We start from the raw sequence: 23338 nt of genomic DNA, 5'->3' as shown, positions 1-23338 counted from the left end.
GTTAAATATTCTGTTATATTCCACTGCAGTTGATCACAAAATGTATTTCCAAAGATTAAGAACATGAAAAAGTGACAGTTCACACTGACTGAATCCAGGAGTCCCTCTTGTTTTATTGCACAATAACCCAACGTTCCAGGGGTATGCAGCAGGAAGACTACAATAACACAAAATACTTGTTTAGCATTTGCTGCACACATTGATTGACGTCTCTGAAACACATTTATCTTTTGCACCTCTGCTGAGAAGCAGTTTGCTGTGATACATGTTTGTGTTTTATATAGGACTATAGGCTTTGTTGTCACTATTTAGAACACTGTTGCTCTTCTATTTAAAACTGCATCTCGTGTGATGAAGGATGTTACTCTTCTGGTCTCAGCTAGGTGGTTAAATTTATGAATGATGCATTTACAAGTGGAGCAGTGGCTGTTTGCAAATGCACTTTTATGACAATCCAATTGGAATGTAAACACTTTTCCACTGTTTCCTTAAACAACTGTGCTGCTGTTAAGCAGATACAGTTAGTCTCGTCCCATATGTTGCGATCTTTACCAAGCTTTTGACGTGATAGTTGTGCGCTGCCACTGTCTAAAACCCCAAATTATTCAAATGGTGTGGTCGTCTGGACAGCAATGATAAAAGCTTGACCTGGAAACTTTAAAAAGGTTCAGAATATAGACAAGAGCATTTGTATGAGTGACTGTCGCCCTCTACTTGTCAAGAAAGAATATTCACAGATAGTCGATCATTATTTTAGATCATCATCCTCTGCTGGGCTATTGGCCACCCATTGTTCAAAAAACAGCTAAATACATTGTGAAGGGACATACGGGAATTATAGGTAGTGTGAATATGTTTCATATTATACTGTAGTAGCATGCTGATTCAGTTATATCCTGCTACATTAGCTTGTGTCTTAGTATTCCCTATGTTTGTGTCACAGAGGTGCAGCCGTGCTGGTTAGTCCATCATCCATGTGTTCACTTGTCCACCTCCCAGCACGGGCTGTCCAATGACAACTCAACATCAACTATGACTCCGGAATGAGTTCCTTCCCAAAAACCACTTTTGTGGTCAGTCAATACCGTAGTAGTTTACATCAAGTGCTTCAACAAAAGAAATTGGAGGGTAAGAGTAGCTCTCCCCTCCCAGAATGGTCCATTGAAGTGCAAAAGTTTTTTCATATGATTCATTTTGTATTTAGAGAGCACATCGCAGGGCATTATTTTTTAAATATTCCTCTTGCCACTGCTCTGCACTCATACGATGGTCTCATCAGTCATTTTCTTGGTCAGCTTGGTTGGCACTGAACGCTGGGTGGTGTGTGCCCCCTTCATGTCAGGCATGAGCAGACGCACTTTCTGATTGGTCCTCCTCCACTCCGAGTACAACTGACAGTGATACCGAAATGACACCTGGAGTTGGACGGAAGCAGAGTGGGAGGGCGTGAGTTAATTAAGGAGGAAAGGGCAGTCATCAAATAAAACTGACACTGTGATATTCAAGACGAGTCGTACAGACGCAGGGTGGGAATTATATGCTGAAGCTGCAACTGCTGCACTACAAGCATTGACAAGTATTAAGCAGAGAGGCTAATCTTTCACAATAAATTGAATTTCAGAATACAGTTCCAGATTGAGTGTACATCCTTTTTTTAAAATTATATTTTAAAAATGCAATCCAAATCCATGGGAGAAATAATTATCCATCATAGAAGGACCATAACACATTAACCCAACTTGAACAATAAGAATATAAATCTGATTAAAATGCTTGGACCAATATGAGGGTGTGAAAATGCCTGAGAGGCAGACATACAGCAAAACAGGTATATAAAAGTGTATTTTTCCATGTTATGGAGAAATAACTTGGTGATATGTTGTTTACCAGAGTCCACAGGATGTAGATGGTGAAGAGGGCGATGGTGAGGGCGATGAGGCCAACAGCCTCGAGTCTGCTCTTCAGTTGCAGGTGATCCTGGGCTCCTCTCAGACACAGCCAGCCGGAAATGGCTGCTAGAGGTGTGATGAGAAGGAAGCAGGCCATGTCACACAGCAGCGTGCGCTTCTCACTGCGGGGTCCGGGGTCCTTCAGCCACTGAACATGAGCAGAATATACATCAGTGGTCAAAACAATGTATCAATGATCTCACCTCTCAGCAAGTATAAAGTTGGAGGAGTGATGTATTTTAGTTTGGCAATTAATTAGATGGAAAAATAATCTGGAATGACATCCCTAACTATTCTATTTTGCATTTTGACCTATCAAATAAATGCCATTTGTTTATAGATAATATCTGCAATCATTGACGTTATTTTGTTTTGGTTGATTGTTATGAACTGCAGAACAGGAACCTGCAGTAAACCCATTTTAACTGTGCATGAACTAAGGCACTGATAGTACAAAAAGAAGAGTTATTACAAGCCCTGGTATGAAACTCTTCAATGACACAATAACTTCATATCCTGATGATGCTACTCATTGGCTACATTTAATACCGGCTTAGAACTAATAAAAACACTAAATCACATCAATACTGCAAAGGAAACGCCCTGTAACCTGTGTGAGTGGTTGTGGTCGCCGTTCAATAGTGAACTCTGTGTGACAGAGTTCGCAGTAGCTGGTGTTGGAGGAGGACAGCCACTTCTCCAAGCAGCTCTTGTGCACTTTACCCAGCGTCCCAGTGCAGTCACAGGGCGAGAGCAGTGTCTCTCCTCCAGATCCCTCATGACAGATCCGACACATACCCACATCACTGTGCAGAAAAACAGCGAAACAGGAAAGAGACGTGATGATTAAGCAATACACAATAAAAATACAGAACATTGTACATCCCTCTGAGAGTTCCTCCTTCTCTTACCTCTGCAAGCTCACTGCTTTGACAACAGTGGAGAGTGGGCGGCCATCTTTGGCTGTAACCTTGGCAATGTACTGGGCCTGGGCAGTAGAATCAGACTCCTCCGAATCCTTGGAGGCCTCTGATTCAGCGTTCCCAGAGTAATCACAAAGAGAGCCAGGTAGGTGGCAGCACCCTGGTGAAGACATGTCTCAGCTCAGGGTGACAGTGATTAAGATGTGGAGGCTATTCTAAAACAGCTCTGATCCAAACCCCGATGTGCCACTCCTCTCTTCACCTTCTCTGTTCACCCACAGGGAAAACACCTGGTGGAGGTAGAAACAAACACAAAGTGTGAGTGACTTGAAATAACTACCCAAGTACAACATGAACTCACACTGTGAGTCTGTCATAAGAATCAATGACAATTCAATAATAATAATTTGCAATTATTTTGTCATATATTGTAACTGCAATACAATTTTAAATTGGTACAACTAATAATCCTTGCATCTTATCTGTGGTTGTCATGAGAAAATCATGTTGATTTGGATACATTTTGAACACATTTTCTTATCTAAAGACAAAAGTTTTTGGGTGTGTGCATTTCTGCAGCACAGCATATTTTCACCATAATCCTATTTGACACAAATTTTTATCTTCAATGAAATCATTTCAGTCAGTGTCTATTGCACTTTTGAACTCCAAGTATGACAAACGATGTAAAAATGTATGTAGTAAATTAAAGAATACACAACCTGAATTCCTTATAATTCTCAAATTACAGTTGCTGAATGGGTCTTTTAATAAAACACTATTGTATTGTTATAACCAAGTCACACAAAATAATGTAACAAAACTATAATAAGATGTCACTGCATCCACAAATACTATGTAAACACAATGATAACCTTAAGTAATAAACACATACAAAACGCAACCTACTGTGCTTTACACAAACAATCAGAAATAAAATCTACCTATTAAATTACGACAAATAAATTCTAATAAAAAGTGCTAACTGAAAGACAGTTGGCACTATCACCACAGTTTACATTTAATAAACAAAAACCTCGCACAAACAGGCGGTATAATCACTATTAAGCTGAAAATCATTTTTCATTTTATTCTAAGCGGGTATTTTGGCCGTGTCGTAAATGACTGGTGTACCGTTAATGTAGTGGATGTGCCACCGCAGACAAAAACTGAATTTACCATAATGCCATAAATACCAAGTCAGACAGTTGAACAGTTGTCAAACCACCAACTGAAGCGTGACACTGGTCCCAACACAAGCGCGTAAACAGCGTGGAATACAGATGTTATGGGGACATTTACTCACCCGACGGCCTCCCCTTCTCGCTTGGCCTTGGCCCTGTGCTAACTGCACACAGGCTAGCTGTGCTAACCAGACAGTTTTAGCTACGAATTATGGCATTGACATTTAGCCAAAAGCGACCAATACGAGGGGATATAGAGAACGCCCGTCTGGTCTGTGTACGCTCCATGGCTGATGGTACATGTCCCGCGGGGGATTTTGTTGAAATAAGGCGACGAGAAGCAGCAGCAGCTCTGCCAGGATTACTAGACACAGCAGCTAACGCAGCTAACTGGATAGCAACGGGCAAGCCTACCCCAGCATCCGTCAGCTGTGCAATGGTCACGTGACACGCGCTGCCTTCACGGTCATAGGTCACATAGCAGCCTCATAACAACTTTTCAAAGTGGCAAATATGCTTGAGAAGGCATGACTGCGAATTATTTATTGCAATGCGTGAACATCAGTAAAATAACTGTGTGTATGATCCACAAAGCAGCCATTAAAATAGCCTATTCTGTACAAATGTTTAGGTTTATGACATAAATGCAGCCTCAGACCGCCTGCAATGGTACTTTACGACAAGACATGAATGCAGCTCACAGTACTCGTACCATTAGAAGGTGCGACCAAGTTTGTTTTGATACTGTTTTTGGTACTTTGATACTACATTTGTGGGCGAATGTTGTCAAAACACCCCGCTAGGTGGCAGTATTTAGTCAACCATATTTGTGTTTCTGTGTCTACAAAGGACTGTTGAGTTAAGACTGTTGACACTTGACACAAACATGTGAGGTCAACAAAAGCAGGTGAGGAGGACCACAAACAAGTGAGAGCCCAAAAGAATTGAGGACCACAAAAACAAGTGAGGGCCACAGAAACAGATAAGGAACACAGACATGTTAGGACCACACACAGGTAAGGACCTCGAAAAACGGGTTAGAACCACAAAAACAGGCAAAGGCCACAAAACAGATGAGGACTATGTAAACAGATGATCATGTCAAAACCATTTTTTTTACTTTCACCCTCTGAGCTTTTTATATTTAGGAATGTCTCGTGCTCATTCACCATGCTGCTGGTAATTTAACATTAATATTCAATGGTTGTATCCTGTGAGGAGTCACAAGGTGCCAATTCCAGCTGACACAGGCCTAAAGGAAGGGAACATGTCGCCAGTCAATCTTCGAGCCAATATACAAACATCATTAACATTCACTTTTCATGTGATGAGGTGTAGTATCAATTTCAGTTTGGTGGTTTTTCCTGGGTTTCAGACCAGTGATCTACTTGATCTGAGGCAACAACATCATGACCATTAATATCACACAGATTAATACCCAACCCATTTGATATTAATGGTGGTAAATGGCAAAAGCTAATGTTCTGGCCTATGTTAGCGCAATTACTTTTCAAGCATCAAATCAAATTATTAGGACAAAAAGATTCTATAGGTCCTGTCTGTCTGGCCACCATACATATAAATCTGTAATAACCTCTGACTCGAGTCACAATATTCAGAACTGCATATTTCTGTATATTGGGTAAGCTACATCATTGCCCAGTAAAAATAATGTTAATGTTAATGTTAATTCAAACAGTAACTAGAGAAGTTAGCACAGAACTCCACCAAGGCCACTTGAATCTTGAACATCTTGAATTCAAATCCGTGTTCAGCTCATCACCAAAATCCAGTCCTTCCTTCCTTCCTAGCCCCCTAGAAATAATATATATTTGAAATATTTTGCTCACAAACACACAGTCAGTCAAACAAACATGGAACCTCCTCAGTGGTGGTGGTAATAATAATTCATAAATGTTTGTAATGTCAGTGACTTCTCTAGACAGCGTCAACATCTGAAAAACAACCTGTTTCACACAGGAATGTGCAAATACAAACATTGTGAAAAACCCATCTGACCTAGATCTTGACCAACTAATACTGAAATAGAGTTTGCACTATTTCAGGGTAGCCCCTTCTCATAACTGTTTTGGACCAAAAGTGAGGATAACTAAAGAAGCAAAATGAATATCCCACCTAAAATAGTAACCTGTCATTGTTAATCATTAGTACAATATCTATTTTTGTCATAATGCCCTACCTGCCCTCTCCACCCTGCCCTTCTCTCTTCATTCCCTTTGAACCCAAACACTGATAAAGAACACTAGTCCACTCGTGGTGAGAGTGATCACTGCTTATTACTGAGAATACACACACACACACACACACTAGACCACCTCTCTCATTAGCTTCCCCATCCGCCTGTTTGGGCAAAGTCCAACAGAAATCACGAGACACCACCTCACTGCATGTGTGTCATATCATGAGACATGTGTTAGTAGATTGTAACATGTAATGTCTACAGTACATGCAATGCCCAACTAGGGAGTAATGACCTTTTAAAATGTAGGATGACAACCCTTACATGTATAATATTTCTGAAATATTTAGTAGTACATTTCAGGTAGTTAATTGTGCATTGACTTTGTCTCTCACTTCTCTTATTCATATACATGAGTGACTGCATTAGTTTTCGGTCACACTATTTAATGTTACGTTTACATTTAAGTATTTAGCAGACGCTTTTATCCAAAGCAACTTACAAAAAATAAAACGTTAATTATCTTTTTTATTATTTTTTGTATTATTTTAACATTTAATTTTAAATTTGTTTCAAGTCAGACCGATTGCATAATTTATTCTCGGCGTTTTGCTTTCAATAACAGTATAATTCAGTTGCTGCAGTTCAGTCTCGTGATTCTTTAAACTGTCAGCAGGAGTCCTCATGAGCAGGAAGGCAGTAATTTGGTTTCTCTCATTTTCAGATGCAGTCTTGACCTTGTGAGAAGGACACAGACTTGACCATGCTGCCTTTCTCACACTACAAACACAAACCCAAACTCAACGCACAACTGTACAGCGGCTGACATTGCACTCCTCTATGTATTTATTACAATTTCAGCATAATTCAAAAAGGTTTTCTGGGGATGCAGGTGATGGCCAAAGAAATATATGATTCAATTTTGGTGGCAATATACATAACATATATATATGTCGACTATCTGAGGAACTGAGCGGCCAAAGTTCGCGCTTTCTCCCTCCGAGTGCTTTTTGATTTGCTTGTTTTTATCTGCCCTGCCTTTTGTTTAGCTCTGCTTGGTTTTGCTATCTCCACAATGTGATTAGTTTTTATCATAACAATAGTGCATTTTGTCACAAAAGTTATTATTCCCATTTTACTTTTGTTAGTTAAATTAACATCATTGAGCTCTTGTGTTCAACATTAGATAGTTTTGGATGCACGTTATCAGTGTTGACAAAGATTGCGTCATTTCAAAAAAACTATGTTACGATATATATATTTTTTACTTTATATATTTTATGTTGATCACGTTAATAAAACAACAACAACAATTGTGTCAGATTCCATGTCTTAAAAAAAGTGTACATATATATGATTAAATTATAGATCAATAATTAATCGAATCGCAATATGGCCTACTGCATTTTTCAAATGGCAAAAGCGATATTTCTTTAAAAATGTCAAATTATCATTTTAGATTTTTGTCTTGACGTATACACATCATACTCTACAGACTGTTTCTCACAGATCTGCAAAAATATCACACAGTTATGATTGTAAATATGTTAGTCAAATAAAAATGAGAATAATTATATAAAAATGACCATTTCCTCTGATATCGCAATCACAATTTAAGTCAAAATAATCAAAATCGTTCAGCCCTAGATTAAATATAGAGATTAAATAAGTCTAAACCTCTTTTTCACATTTCCTCAAATAATACACTTATCATGAATTCAGATCCATTCTGTGAATAACCATCTGTTATCGGAGTGCTTATTTTTGATGTTATGGACTTTAAACTGTATTGATTTAAAGATATATATAGTCCTGAAATCGTGAAGCTCATAATAGCTAGCAGCTAGGAGCAGCAAGGAGCTATATAAAGATTATTGTTGTTGTTTTTTAAACTTGTGGGGGTGCGCAACAATTGTGTGCACCCCACTTATTTATATGGTTCAGTTATGGCACGCCATCCTCTTTCATCTCATACTCAATGACTCCTTCAGCATCGATTGAATATCTTTGTGTCATGAGACCTACACAAGCTCTTTAATGCAGGACACACCATTATTGGTTTTGACTTTACAAATGTGGAAAGTGGACTCATGACTCCAACTTGTCATACTGTGCTCCCAATTACAAAACTGCATGGATTCCTTCAGCTCCATAATCAAATCTCCAAGCTTACTCTCCTGAAAGTGGTCAGCTGATTGTGGCGATCACAGTAATTGAATGAACCCAGCGTGCACTGGATTTGAAGTGTTGACTAATCTATCACTACATTAAAGAGCTAACTTTCATCTTTAACGGCATTGTGTGGGGATTTGCATTTCTGTTTATTACAATACAATTATCTATATCTAAACATTCAATGAACAGCAGGTGTTTATGTGTATACCTGCTGTATATAGACATATTAAGAGTATTATTAGTTTCATATCATCAGCTGTATAGTAAAACATCTCAATTTATAGATGCCATGACATAACATAATACTGTATATGTAAATATATATGTATACATATGGGTATATACGTGTGTGTATATGGAAAAATATCTAGGCCAACTGCCAATATTGCACATTCCATTATTGTACTTATCTGAATATTGCACAGACACCCCTATCACACTACAGACAGTATTTACAGAAATTCAACAGCACTTGTATTATTATAAATTATAAATTATTTAGGTTGCAGATAAATGAGGACACAAATAAGTGCAGTGACAAAGCCTGTCCCAATTCGTGGTCTCCAAAAAATCCATTCGACATTTCCCCTGCCACGGAGGCTTGGTGGAACCCTCACAGCTCAACATATCCCAAATGTCATTGCGCACCAGAAATGACCTTTTTTTGGGGGGATGGTGGTAGGTGGATTTCAATTGCAGCAGCAGTCTTTTTGGTGTCTAGCCATTCAAATTGCTAATGTTAATAAAGCTAGTGCCGATGCATATTTTACCCCAAAGTCACACAGGTTATTTTGACATTTGTAGTTGTTTCGCTATCTGCAGCTCTGTAGCTCAGAACAGCTGTTGAGTCAGTTCTCCGTAGGCCAGACTCTGTCCCATTTAACAAAGTTGTGTCTTCTGAGTCACATCGAGTTGCGACACAGCTTATATCTCCCACCAGAGGTGAAAAGCTTGTACTCACAGTGAGCGACAAGTCTACAACCTATTTTAATGATAAACCATCTCAAATGAATTAGTTATTGTCTCCTCTGACAAAGAGATGATGATGTTGGTTGGGTTTATCTGTCTGTGTGAGCAGCATAACTCAAAGGGTAAAGGAAATATTTTTAATGTTTAATGTTTTGTGGTCACATACCAAAGAAGATATGATTGGATTTTGAAATATAGGAGTGAACTAACGCCGTAAGAAAGTGAGTGGAAGTCTGTGCTCTCTGAGTGCTTCCTCTAGTTTTAAATCCCCAGGTGTATTGATAGAAGATAAGATAAAACAGACTTTGTTGTCCCAGTTGGTAATCTACCATGGACTACAGAGCACATGTGTTACTACCATACAGGCAACTAGTCTCTCATGCAAAGGGCTTCTTTAGTTCATGTTTTAAATGTTTTTAAAACATGTGATCTCCAAAAGAAAACCAAAATATCATAAAGTACACTGTCTTCTTGTCAGAATACCTACAGATGGTGTAAAGAAGAGGACTAGGGCCACGTGAAAGGTCAGAATTCTGACCATAATCTGAGAATTCAACCTGTCTTTTTGTGAATTTTGTTTCCAAAGAAATATTGACATGTAGCCATAATCCTCTCTGTAACATGAGACAATTGTGTGAGGATAATTTTTCTTAGGCCTTGATAAGAAAGTGCATCTCTGACTGATTCATTCAATGCTGACCATGTGAACAGTGCATGATCAGGGCGGGGACGAGCTGACGTCACGCGCCAGGCCGGCCAATGACAGTGCGTGTATTCCAGACTATGATTGTACAGTAAATACTATAAGCTTTGCCTCCTTCGTTCTCACTGCAGCGATGCAATCAGGTGAAAAAAAAGGAGACAAACCCGAGGGTTGAGCTATAAAACCGTTTGTGTTAGACATTTTCTTCTGTTAGGGACTAACTTGCCGAGGAGGAAGCTCTCTGCAGTTTTTAGTAGGAGATATCAGTGTGCAAGCGGGGAACAAGCTAGGAGAGCTCCGAGGGTGTTTGTTGGCCCTCTGCAGCCTGATTCACCGGTGAGTCGCCCCACACCGCTGCCTCATCATCGACGTCGTTTACCCGTCGACATTTACATCTTCACGGAGGCAGAAAGCCACGGAAAGGGACGGGACGTCAGCCCGTGTTTGGCCCTCCACCGCCGCAGCCCCTAGGCGCGCTGCCTGGCATAGCATGTTAAATAATGAGCCAAAGGGACACGCTGGTTCATTTGTTCGCTGGAGGGTAAGTCATACAACCAATGTCATGTATGTGTTGTTGTTTATTTTAGAACACAGCCACATGTTTACCCGGATAAACAGTCGTTTGGCTATCTTTTGCTGTTAAGCTAGCATTTAACGTTTTTTACCCAGCGCGTGCACGACACAACACACACTAGCAGCGGAATGCACGTCAGTGTCAAGAACGACACTTCCTGTCAGCATTTCAAAATAAAACACTCTGTACTGAGTGTGTGAACATGATATAATGAGAGATAAAGGTTTAATATTTGAACTGGAGTGTTGGTTAAAAACCAAATTGGTTAATAGTTGCCCCCCTTATTTTAAAACTTAAGTGAACATTTTTTTCGTTTGCAGTGTGCTAATGTAACATTTCTAAATGTTACAATATCATTTTAGATTACATAATCTAAAATGTTAATAAGATGAATTAATGCATCTGTATTGTGGAGCGGTGAGTTTTAAAACTTTGTTTACATTCCAACTACTGTCTCGATTTATATGATTATGTAGAGCAACCCACATACGTTCCATATTTTCAAGGACCCCCAGGTACAGCAGATGATGCAGCAGCATGTCTCCTGTTTAGAAATACATATAAAATTGACACGAAGTGAGGAGAACATAGATGTACTGTAGGTTAAACCTGCACCCCATACAGTGCTTCTCATTCACACTTAAAGGTAAAAAGGCCAAAGAGTTTCATTCTCAAAGTAATTGTTAACAAAACCCTAAAGTGTATTGACACCGCTCTCTTATTTTCAGTCTTCCGTTCTCAGTTTCGTCTCTCACCTCTCCTTTTATCTTTGACCTTTGATAGTCAAATATGGTTATCTCCTCCCACCACAAGTCTAAACTCCTTTGTCACAGAGTCAAAATCCTCAAACCACTCAGTGAGTTGCTGGTCTTGAGTGACCTGACCTGCTTTTTCCAAAAATCTGAGCTGGGGGCCTCAGTGCTGTGCTTCCTCTGACAGCCCCTGTGCAGCAGACAGCATAACCCTGAAAGTAGGCCAGAGGTCACTGCTGCCTGGAAGCATGAATGTCCTTACTCTGAAATGAGTGCAGCTAGAGGAATTTGCTGCTTGTCAGCAAACACAACGTACAAATTAAACTAGTATACACTTAACCTAACATATAAAGCATTTGTAAGCCTCGGAATGATTAAATCAACAATGAATATACAGCTTTCTCATGTTTTTATTGTGGAGCCATATTCTGATTCTGGAAAGCATTTGGTGTCTGCAGAGTGGATAATCAAATGTGCATGTTTACAACTGCAAAGGGACAGAACATTGTTTTGGAGTGGCATTTACAGCCCCGGAAGTAAGAAATATGGTTTACAATGATATTTATCTGAAATTGTTGTATTTTTAATCAGATAATGTGTATGATTCTGAGAGCAATCGGATAAGCTTCGGTTGATTCACATGTTGTTGACGGCATCTGTTGAGTGGAGGTCAAAGTCTAAGCAACATGATCACAAGTTCCTTGGTTACACTTTATTTTGATAAGTGCGACTACAGTGAGTTTTGGTTGTTTTTATTTCTCTAGTCTAAATGAAATGTTCTAATGCTTAACCAGTATTCCAAATTATATATTTAAAAGTTCACATCACAATTTTATTGTTTAGGATAATGCTTAGCCAAACAGTGGTGTAATGACTTGTTGAAATGCTTCAAATACAGATTCAAATACAGAACATGGTGAAATGTTCAATAGGTTCATTTGTGTGTCATGACTTTATTTATGTTGTGAGTATATTAGACATATTGCTAACAGCTTTATCTTAACATTTTTCAAATACAACAAGTCAGTTAAGTTACTACAAGTACACCACAGTGCATCTTTACCCATTGCAGTATCACAACACGAGGTCATGGTGTTTGCATGTGCCTGCTCCAAGGTAACTTAAGAGCTGGATGGAATAACAGATTGTGTTACCATTATTTGGTGAGTGTGAGTGTGTGTGTGTGTGTGTGTGTATATATTATAGATAGATAGATAGATAGATAGATAGATAGATAGATAGATAGGAGTATTTGTATTGTCTGCTCTTTTCATGATTACACTCAAGGATAGGCTAGAATATTAAAACCAATTATTCTCTTCTCTATCAGTCCCTTCTCTCTTATGGCTAATTTATGCAAATGCAGTGTTTGCTTTTCTTAATTTTGTCCCTTTCTTCCACTGTGCCCTTTTTTTTTCTGAACCCTTGTCCTCCCAACCACCTTCCCCTGTGTCCTTTACAGATGTGGAGGTACAGTGGGTGCAATTTTGACTTGTCCTCTGGAAGTGGTGAAAACAAGACTACAGTCCTCCTCCATCACTCTCTACATCTCAGAAGTCCAGCTTAGCACCGTCAATGGCGCCAGCGTGGCCCGTGTTGCTCCACCAGGGCCTCTGCACTGTCTCAAGTAAGGAAAATGAGACGTCATATTAATTGTATGAGCTTTTCTTTATTAGACATTATTAAACGAATTAAAGGGATCACACCATAGTTAGCTTTGATGACATAGATATGGATATAGAGCACTCAATGTAAACCAAATCTTCACATATGTTTTTAAAGCTGGTAAAGACATATCAAACTGTCAATTATTATTAGTAAATTAGTATCGTGTGGGACATTATAGTATTATTTATACTACCAAATCAATATGTCTGAACTTATGCTTGCTGTATTAAATGAGCAGTTGATGATTATATTACCATTTCCAGTCTGCTGTTTGTCTTTCCCATCTGTTTCTTTGTAAATTGGTGAATGGACACACAGTGAAACAACACATATTGCATATACAGTAGTTGTGTAAAAAACTATTGATACAGTAAAATATTGTTATATTTTTAATGGTTGTTTCTGTTAATATTCAAATATTCTTGAGTGGTTTTCTGACAGTGGACCACGTCCTTCACTTCCCACTAGAGAAATAAAACCAATATTATTATTACACATTATTTTCTTAAAATAAACTATTCGATGTGGGAAAAACACATACAATAATTCTCCTTGCGTATACCATCCTAATATATAGTTTTATTCTTGCCAATACACAGCCCTAATATTGCTGCCTAAATGCCTACATTGTTATCACAAGTTGCAAAATAATGGGTGACGGCAAGTGGATGCAAACATTCAGAGCAATTTGCTGCAATGGCATGTCTGATTTTTGAAAATGTGTCGTTGGTCAGGGAATTTTTGCAGTTGCTCTCCCTTGTACAACCCAGCCAGTGAAGGAAAAGAAATACATGAGATTCCACACAATTATTTTTAAGTCTGTCAGAGCTGACACACACAATGGACTTTATCTGGAGCTTACTCAAGGGATCTGGCAGGAGAATCTCTGTGTTTTCTGCTCACATTTGTGTCGTTTACAGTATAATTTATATGCTGTATAGTTTACAGCACAATCTGACAATGTAAAACAACAGATAATTTGTCTAAAAAGGAGTTATTTGTTGGCATACAGGCATGGCTTAAATTACCCATTGTTCTTATAATAATATTATATATCTTTTGCCCAACACTACAAGTATGTTCTGAACTGATGTATTGCTGGATGATAATAATTATTTGTATATATGTATATATATATATATATATATATATATATATATATATATATATATATATATATATATATATATATATATATATATATATATATATACATATATATATATATTTAGGGACCGGATTTTAAGTTTTTGTTTTGTGCTAGTGAATTATTTTTCTGAGAAATGGTAACAACAGAGTCTAAGACCAAGACACTAAAAGTTCAACCTTGATTTTATTCCTATTTGTAGCACCCAACAATAAAATGTATAATTTTAAGCCTCATTAAAATCTCTGTGGATTATTTGCCAACTTTCTCTAGATAGTTGCTTGGAAACCAGTGCAAGAAATCCACAGTAGATATTTGTTCCCTTTTCTGCGATATAATGTGTCATTGCTCATCTCATTACACAGTGGAACATTACCAGAAAGATGGGAACCTGTCACTACATAGGTGTTTATTTTGCACCTACTGAGAAAAAAAGAAAAGAAAACGTAGCTGGAAAATTATAACGAACATTGGACACCCAGGACTCAAGGGTTTATGTAAATATTCAATGTAGAATGTTGTTGTTCTGTGGAAATCTACACTGAGATTGTCGCGTAGCCTATCGCGTTGTGTTATTATGCGACAGAAGCTGTTGCATGAGATATTTTCGGCTGCCAAATTTTTTTTTTTACATTTGTTTGTCTGAAAAATTGATTGACTGTAACAATAATTCGAAATAGTTTTCTTTTATCCTTTCGGGTTTTGAAAACACTGGACTGATGGGCCTCCTTTGAGAGATTGCAGTTTAAAAGGGCATTGTTTTGGGCTCAACATTGGTCTTGTGCCGATATAAACCAGCTTTGTTGGCTGTCCTTGAGCCAAAAGTAGAAACAGAACACCACTATAACATGATACAGAGTGGGGCAGGGCAGAAGAGGGAACAGTGGTGGAGGGATCAGGAAAAGGAAAAGAACACACAAGTGACTCAACATGCAGTGAGGAGTAGGCCAAGTTCTCTTTTTAGAGCAGGGCATGTTGACATACAATTTAAAAAATGGTAACTTTGGAGAACACAGTCTCTTTCAGATATGTGTGCTAACCTAAATACCACACTGTAAATAAATAAATAAATAAGGTAAATAAATAAATTTCTGAGGGAGCAGAGCTTGGTTAGAAGGCCCAGTTCATTGAGCCACAAGCAGAACAAAAACAACTTACAGCTGTTCCAAGAAGGCCCGGTGCTACTGTATGTGTTGTTTAGTCAAGTGGCAGTGAGGCCATTTATTGTAAAAATATAAACTGCTCACTAAAGATCATTTTAGAATCTGGGCCAAAGTACAATTTTTTTGTTCTGGGTCTTTTATTCTTTCTGCGGTTACTTTACTGTTTTCTTCGAATGTACCTTGTCACATACGTTAATGTAAAACGTTGCAGCGCGTCAAGGTTAACTGCACGACAAGCTCATTCTGAATGAGGTCAACACGTTCGAGGGGAGATAGAAGCAAACTTTGAACTCAGGTGAAAGAAACTGAAAACGTGCATGTCATGATAAACACCCTCTGAAGCAGGACACCTGTCATTTCATACTCTGTGGGTCTTCCAGCATGTTGATGGTGACCCAGTGTATATTATTAGGCTGAGCGTTATGTCCTGGCAGCACGTCAAATAAATTATTATTTACTGATCAAGTTGCTTAGAGCACCCACATCAGATTTAAATTTAGCGACAAACACAGATGTGCCAAATGAAATGCCGTCTGTGGTTTGCCCTCTGTGTTTTGATGGACTGTTTGTCTGTGTACTGTGGCTCTGTAATTTTTTTTTTATTATCATACAGAATGCAAGGGTTGTTGATTTGTTTGGTGAGATTTAAAAAGACAACTGCTTGCATGCACAGTAATTAAAAATGTTAAAAAAGTATATGAAGGAGAGCTTTTATTGAACGGTTTTCTGTCTTTTGCAGGTTGATTTTAGAGAGAGAAGGGCCCCGTTCACTCTTCAGAGGACTGGGACCCACCCTTGTTGGTGTGGCACCTTCCAGGTATGAGCAGTATTATCTTAGTTATTGTGGGTGTGTTTTGTGTCGCATTTCTGCATACGTCATTTTAATCTTCATAATTCAAGGGCTTTTTCATGGGTAAAAAAGTCACATTTGATTGATCACCATGCTGCCGTGAATGTCTCCACAGTTTATTATTCTGTATCTCCAGAGAAGATTCCAGATTTCGAGATGTATGGCTAAGATGCAACATTTCCCACTTAATTTCACTTTAACCCAAGCCTTAGTTGCAATATAACTGAATGAAAATACTGATTGGTTACCCTTTTTATCTGTTAGATAAGCTCTTGGTTGCTGGGCTGCAGCGTTATTCTCTCCGATTTTAGGATTCAGCACTATGATGTTGGAGAAGCTAAAAACATTCTCTGATGCTAATGAGAGCACACAGTCCACTGGGTATGCTGTGGCGTTCATTAGCATGCAACACTCACACACACACACACACACACACACACATGCTGGTATTGCATTCATGGTGTGGATACTCATAGACATAATGCATTCCCTAGTCACTTACCCCAGCCTGAACCATCACAACTAAATGCCTAACCCTTAACCCAACTCTAACCCAAATGTTTCTATGAGGACGCTTGCACCAGCAGTGTCACTCATTATGTGTGGGTGATGCCCTCACACATTCTCAGCCAATCACATGATTGATCTGCACAGCAGCATGATTATGACAAAGACGAACGTGTGCTTTCAATTCCCATGGAGGGCGAAGGATTTGAGGTCACTGGATTTAATTCCACTCAACAGAAACCCTGACTTAATCCTGTGATTTTTATTTAGTGAGGAGAAGTGAGAATCACAGGGAATAAATCTGCTTTTAAAGCATGCAGTGTGATTCACAGTCTCTCACACATATCATACGCATATCTTCCACGGCCCGCATTACACCACCATTTTGGTGACAGCAGGAGCCACTTGAAACTGGTGTGTCACAATAATTCCTGTCAAGCTAATATTAGAGGTATCCTCAGCTAGCTTATCTATTGTTGGCCTTGTCATCATAGCAGACCCGGTTTGTCGATGACAAACTGCAAACAAGGTAGTGTTGTAGGGCTGCAACTAACTACTATTTTCATAAAATATTCGATTAGATTATTTTCTTGTTTAATCAATTGGTTGTTTTGTCCATAAAATATCAGAAAATGTTGATCTGTGTTTCTCACACCAGGAAATGATGGCGTTCTGTCTTTTTATGTCCACAAACCAAAAATAATTCAGTTTTAATGGAGAAACCAGAAAATATTCATATTTAAAAGGTCATTGAGAGGTTTTAATTAATAAAAGAACACTTTAATAAAAATAACTATTCATTGATTAGCAAAATAGTTGGCGATTAGTCCTTAGTCTGCTTATCCAATGTTTCTTATTTCTTATTGAACTCCATCTTCTTTGTCACAGGGCGATCTATTTTGCAGCCTATTCAACAGCCAAGGAGAAGCTGAATGGGGTGCTGGAGCCAGACTCTACCCCAGTGCACATGGTGTCAGCTGGGATGGCAGGTAATGATGGCTCCCTCTCCTCTGCCTTTTCGTCTGTCTGTCCGCCTGTCTCTCAGTCTGTCTGTCTCTCAGTCTGTCTGAACAGTGTGACTCAATGATGGGGTTTATTTAAAAACATTTCAGTTTGTTTTCATAAGATATATTTTCTTTACCTGCTCATCCCTTTTTTTCCCTACTTCATTCATTTTCTCTCATTGCCATGCCTTTCTGTCTACATGTGTGGGATGGTGGGGTCTTCACAAAGTTAAAAGCTTGTGAATGAAGTTTGCAAAAGCTAACTACTAATATCTGTGATATAGGCATTACATTGCTCTTTCATGTAAATACTATCTATTACAGAGTTTAACAGAAAGCACAATTTAAGACTCTTTGGATCAAACCAATATGAAATTTCATTTAACATGCCCTCACTTTGTTTACTGTGGAACAAAACCTAAAAATGACATTTATTCATGTTGTAAACATGAATAAACATGTTACATTGTAATATTAAATAATCACTGTGTAGCACTCATCTCCCACCTGGCAATTAAAACAAGCACATTGAAACCATGGCAGTCACACAATAAAATAGTGCATCCTCACCACATACCCTCTGTAAATACACCCATCCACCCAGTAAGTAGACTCTTTATGGTGGCCTTGATGGCCCACATGTGGTTGACTAAAACAAATTTGGTTTTCTTAATGTCATGTAAAACATTAGTCCGACTAAAATAGTCGGATTAATATACCTGAATAATGCAATTCATAGTCTGATTACTCCTCCATGTATACGCTTAGTCGGACTGGAGTCGGACTTAGCGTTCTGTGCATGCAGCAAAATTTCCTCCCCGGTCTTTGACCTGGAAGTAGAAGGAGACGACGTATAAAGTGCGGTACTGTTGCTGGAAATCACACGGCGGGGGCTTTCTTTGGACAACACAGCAACAATAAGAGCCATACTTCATCTAATTTGACTTGAATTTGAATTTAATTGACATGTACAGCAGGTAGGAATCACAGAGAATCCAGCACAGCACGATCCATATCACCGTCCATGCACTAGCTTATAGAGAGATACAGCGCCACCTACAGAGGGAGAGTCTGACATACACGGCCAATAAACTGCATGTATACTTGGACTCAGGAAGTTGTCCAATTGCCTTTCTTAGTCGGACTATGGCCGTAGCTCAATTAAACTGTGCATGTAAACTTACTTACTGATGGCATTCATCCCATTATAACTGTGCTGATGTTACTGTATCTATATCTGACAAGAAACAAGAACTAAACCACATGGTCCTTAAAGTTTAGGTTGTGCTTTCCTCTTCTCCTGGCCCTGTTGTCCATCATGTCTTCCATCATCACCATTATTATTAGTAGTATTATTAGTGTTATTATTATTATTATTATTTTTTACTTCCCTCTCCCTTTTTTCCTATTTTTTCTCTTTTTTACTCTGTTTTGAGGCCTCTCCAGAGGACTCTGTAAATGGTTTAACATCCCAGTTGTTACTTAAACAGTGTGGTGTGGGCCCCCTTCTTTGCTCTGTGTGTATAAAGGAGAGAGCACTGTCCCCAAAGGTCAACCGGGGCCCCTGGCACTCGGGCGGACACGTCAGGTAGCACCCCATTTCTTTACACTGGTATGATGAAAACCATGTATTTGTAATCAAATTCCATTGCTTATGGCAGTGTGTTTGCTGCTGGTTTGAGTTTATGGTTGCTCTTACACAGTTTAGGTAATGCTAAGTCTTGACACACACACTTTCCCCCTTTCCTGTAGTCTACCGTCTCAATATAGTCAAGGTAAAGTAATGACTAAGTATTTGGATGTGTATTATTTTTGTCTGCTTAAAAAAGAAATGCTAACCTTGTCACTGCTACGGAGGTTGTAATCACTATTTTTTGCTTTTTTTTGTCATCATCCATCGACTCCAATTTTTATGGAGAATTTGTATCACACCATCATCGAGCATGACATCCTCTTTTTTGAGCGAGTTCACATGACATATTCTGCTCAGTGGTACTCATATCCGTTTGAAAGTCATAAAGTAGTGAATGTGGTTTAGATACAGTGATACAACTGATGTAAACATATCTTTCATCAGGCTTTGAGAATAGTGTCACTTTACTTGATGTCATTTATATGTCTTCGCCCAAATGGCAGTTGGATACATGTAGGCAACACAACCATAGCCCATAACCATTGACATATTTGATGGCTTCAGTAGTGTTGACTCTCTCTGTTGTCCTAATATTTGTTTAAAAAGGCTTGATAATGTAGTCGGTGTCATATTTTTCTTTTGCCACATTTACAAATGCTCTGCTGTGTACAAACATGACAACAGTTGTGATTGGCTGCCATACATACACACATACACACACACACACACTGTCACATGGGAAAGTGCATGTCGTCCCCCTTTAACTCACACACGCGCACATCTGCTGATTCACTCAATTTGTCTCAATGAGCCACCAATTGAGAAAGACGCATGGGAAGCATATTTGGCTTGAATGTATGTCAAACTCTGAGTAAGAATTATCCTCCATGAAAAGATCGTCTTTCACAACATGCAACATGTACAGTATCTGCTTCATGACTTATTTAAATTACTACGCAGGAGAGCAGGTGAGGTTCACGTCCACTAACATAAATATACATAATATTGTTACACAATTCATAGATTTTTGTTATTTTCAGTGTCATGTTCAGTGACACTGAAGATAATTTGTCTAATAACTCCTGTAGAAGTTATCTGATGACATGTTTTTCCTGAAACAGACCTGCTCTCCGGAGACTCATTCCCTCCCTGTAAGGACATTTGAAGGTTAATTTTAAATTTACCCCAGTTTTTTTTTAATTAGGATTGCCCCAGAGGAGTATTTGGGCCAGACTCAGCTTCACTGTCACCAATATATCATCACATACTCATAAAATGCACTCTCTTCACTTGTTTCATCCACCCATTAAAGTTCACAGTACACAACGACAAGGTTAGCATTTCCACCTGACTCTCTTTTATTTTCTACCATATTTTAGGTAGATGTCTAATGTTTCCTAGTATATGTAGATTAGAAATTCTTACAATGATACAATGATTATGAAGAATACACCTTCAAATTTTCTGCTTTTGCATTTTGTACTTGTGTGTTGCCTCGCTTCGGTGAGATGGAGCTGGAGGTTTGGATTGGGTTGGCTTATGTTCAGTCAACATTTTTCTTTATTCCAGTTTGTTAATGGAAGTAAAGGGAGGGGATAAATTGTGGTCATTTGAAAATGAAAGAAAATGAAAATGTAAAAACCATTTCCTTCAAGGAATTGAACGTACATTTTCACGGCAGGGGGATAACGTTGGGTTTACAGTATGGAGAAAGATGGGGGAGGCCAGTCCATCACCTCCCATCTCTTCTCTGTCTGCTTGTACTGTATCAGTGGGTTGGGGTGGTTGGTGGGGCTGGGGGTAGATGTGACTGCTGCTTGTGTGTGACTGTGGTACAGAAAAGCCTGTGTCTATTTTAGGGCTTTACTTTAAAGCTTTCACCCCTGCGTGATTGGGTGGGAGATCCCCGCCAACTGTGCCCCCCATATCTGCAGGCTACTAGCTGCAGCGGGGAGGAGCTGGAGGAGCTTTGCCCCTCCCTTGTGAGTACACTCCATAGACGCTACTTCCTTCTACTTCCCTCTTTTTTCTTCTTCCTCTTTTTTTGTTCTCTTCTCTTTCAACAGTTGAGTGTCATCTTCTCTTCTTCATGCAGTTGCCTTAACGTAGGGTTCTGTTGCACTGATAGACTAGACGCGCTCAAGACTTGTGCAGCTGTTTTCTGCAAGGAGCCATGTTGGGTTTCTCTGTCTTATATCGTCTTTTTCAGACACTTTGGGTTATTTCATAATGACTCAAAGTAATACTTATTTACTACAAATCATACTTTATATACTGTAGATTTGCCTGCTGATAGCCAATTTCTGTTCAAAGTAATATCCCATGTATGCAAACACATGCACATGCTCATGCCTGCCTTATACTGTCCATGCACATTAGAGCCTTCTTACTGCATTTCATAGTCTTTGTCATTGACTGGCCTCTTGTTGCAATATAAACTAACACTGCGTTTGGCTGTGCAGACAGACAGACCTGTAGAACAAGGTTGGCCACCATCTTTAGGACGTTAAGAGGCCACAGTGAAGTCTTTCAGTCCTGAGACTTTCCACTTTAGTCTTAGTGAATAATTTAACAATCTCCTCAAGACACCGTCTTGTTTCTCCCGGCTTTTCCACTTGAGCTTGCCGTGTGAGTATCAGGCCAGTAACCTGTCTGTAGGATCTTATATAGAATGCAAGACTTGCAGTCCTTGACGAATTAGTGGAAACATTAATTTCCTGTTGCTTAACGATAACATTTAGAGTACAAACTGACTGTCAAAACCACTGTGCTGTGTCTTACAGATGTGTCATAATATATCTGAAAATTCACAAGGATGAGTTTATGTTATTCATTAGAACCAAACCTCATTTCCCATCTGTTCCTTAAATTCCTTAACAAATGGAAAACATAATACATAATACTCCATTTTAATACTAGAATGAAATGGCTCACTGACAAGTTAGAAAGAGAAACCTGTTGATGTTTACTGCACAGTATAGACTATTTAGTACACTTGGTTAGATTGTGATCCTCCAAGTGTCTCTGCATCTGTCTGATCCTCTCACTTCCTCTGAATTCCCCAGGGTTCACAGCCATCACCGCCACCAATCCCATCTGGCTGATTAAGACCCGTCTGCAGCTGGATGCCAGGTGAGCCTTAAACCTTAATACTGTAATAACTGACGACAATTATATTAATTGAACTGGAATTTAAAAAGCTCTTTGTGATCACAGAAACCGGGGTGAGCGGCAGATGAATGCTTTCGAGTGTGTGCGGCGGGTGTACCAGATGGACGGCCTGCGTGGTTTTTACAGGGGTATGTCGGCCTCCTATGCCGGCATCTCTGAGACTGTTATCCATTTTGTCATTTATGAGAGCATCAAACGTAAACTGCTCGAGTACAAGGCCCACTCAAGCATGGACGAAGAGGACGAGTCGGCCAAAGACGCCTCAGACTTTGTAGGCATGATGCTTGCAGCAGCCACCTCCAAGACCTGTGCCACCTCAATAGCCTACCCTCATGGTATGTTTGTCTCCCACACTTTCTCTAAGAATGAGAGAACACCTTGCTAAGTGTAGGATTAGATCAGGACATGCGCTCATAGCTAAAGTGTGACAAGAACTACTTGTGTATTTATCACCATTTTCTTTTACAATTGCACACGCCGTCCAAAATCACTCCAAAAGTCATAGTATAGTATGTCGCCTAAAATGAGACAAAAAGTCATAGTATAGTATGTCAGTCCAAAATGAGACAAAAAATCATAGATATGTCAGTCCAAATGGCACAAAAAGTCATAGTATAGTATGTCAGTCCAAAATCACTCCAAAAAGTCATAGTATAGTATGTCATTCAAAAATCACTCAAAAGTCATAGTATAGTATGTCAGTCCAAAATCACTCCAAAAGTCTTAGTATAGTATGTATGAGTCAAAATGAGACAAAAGTCATAGT

The 23338-nt window shown here is 39.0% G+C and overlaps 2 protein-coding genes across 3 annotated transcripts; one reads left to right on the top strand and one right to left on the bottom strand.

Annotated features, from left to right (window-relative positions):
• Positions 1-89: 89 nt before the first annotated feature.
• LOC122773263 (E3 ubiquitin-protein ligase MARCHF2-like) lies at positions 90-4478 on the bottom strand. Its single transcript, XM_044031793.1, has 5 exons — positions 4179-4478; positions 2861-3162; positions 2560-2755; positions 1888-2097; positions 90-1415 (listed from the first exon to the last, which is right to left on the bottom strand). The coding sequence occupies exons 2-5, from the start codon at positions 3043-3045 to the stop codon at positions 1260-1262; spliced, it is 747 nt and encodes a 248-aa protein (XP_043887728.1). The 5' UTR covers positions 3046-3162; positions 4179-4478; the 3' UTR covers positions 90-1259.
• Positions 4479-10181: 5703 nt separating this feature from the next.
• On the top strand, positions 10182-23008 carry LOC122779526 (solute carrier family 25 member 36-A-like). 2 transcript variants are annotated; one of them, XM_044041986.1, is made up of 8 exons: positions 10182-10644; positions 12892-13056; positions 16147-16224; positions 17653-17753; positions 19298-19356; positions 21261-21383; positions 22467-22533; positions 22618-22684. In XM_044041986.1, the coding sequence occupies exons 1-7, from the start codon at positions 10604-10606 to the stop codon at positions 22503-22505; spliced, it is 606 nt and encodes a 201-aa protein (XP_043897921.1). In that variant the 5' UTR covers positions 10182-10603; the 3' UTR covers positions 22506-22533; positions 22618-22684. The 2 variants fall into 2 exon arrangements, with proteins under 2 accessions (XP_043897921.1, XP_043897912.1); XM_044041977.1 differs by lacking the exons at positions 19298-19356; positions 21261-21383 and having other exon boundaries at positions 22618-23008.
• Positions 23009-23338: the final 330 nt, after the last annotated feature.

Source organism: Solea senegalensis, linkage group LG1 (assembly GCF_019176455.1).
Source record: "Solea senegalensis isolate Sse05_10M linkage group LG1, IFAPA_SoseM_1, whole genome shotgun sequence".
NCBI classification, from domain to species: domain Eukaryota; kingdom Metazoa; phylum Chordata; class Actinopteri; order Pleuronectiformes; family Soleidae; genus Solea; species Solea senegalensis.
This window is presented reverse-complemented; position numbering and strand designations above follow the sequence as displayed.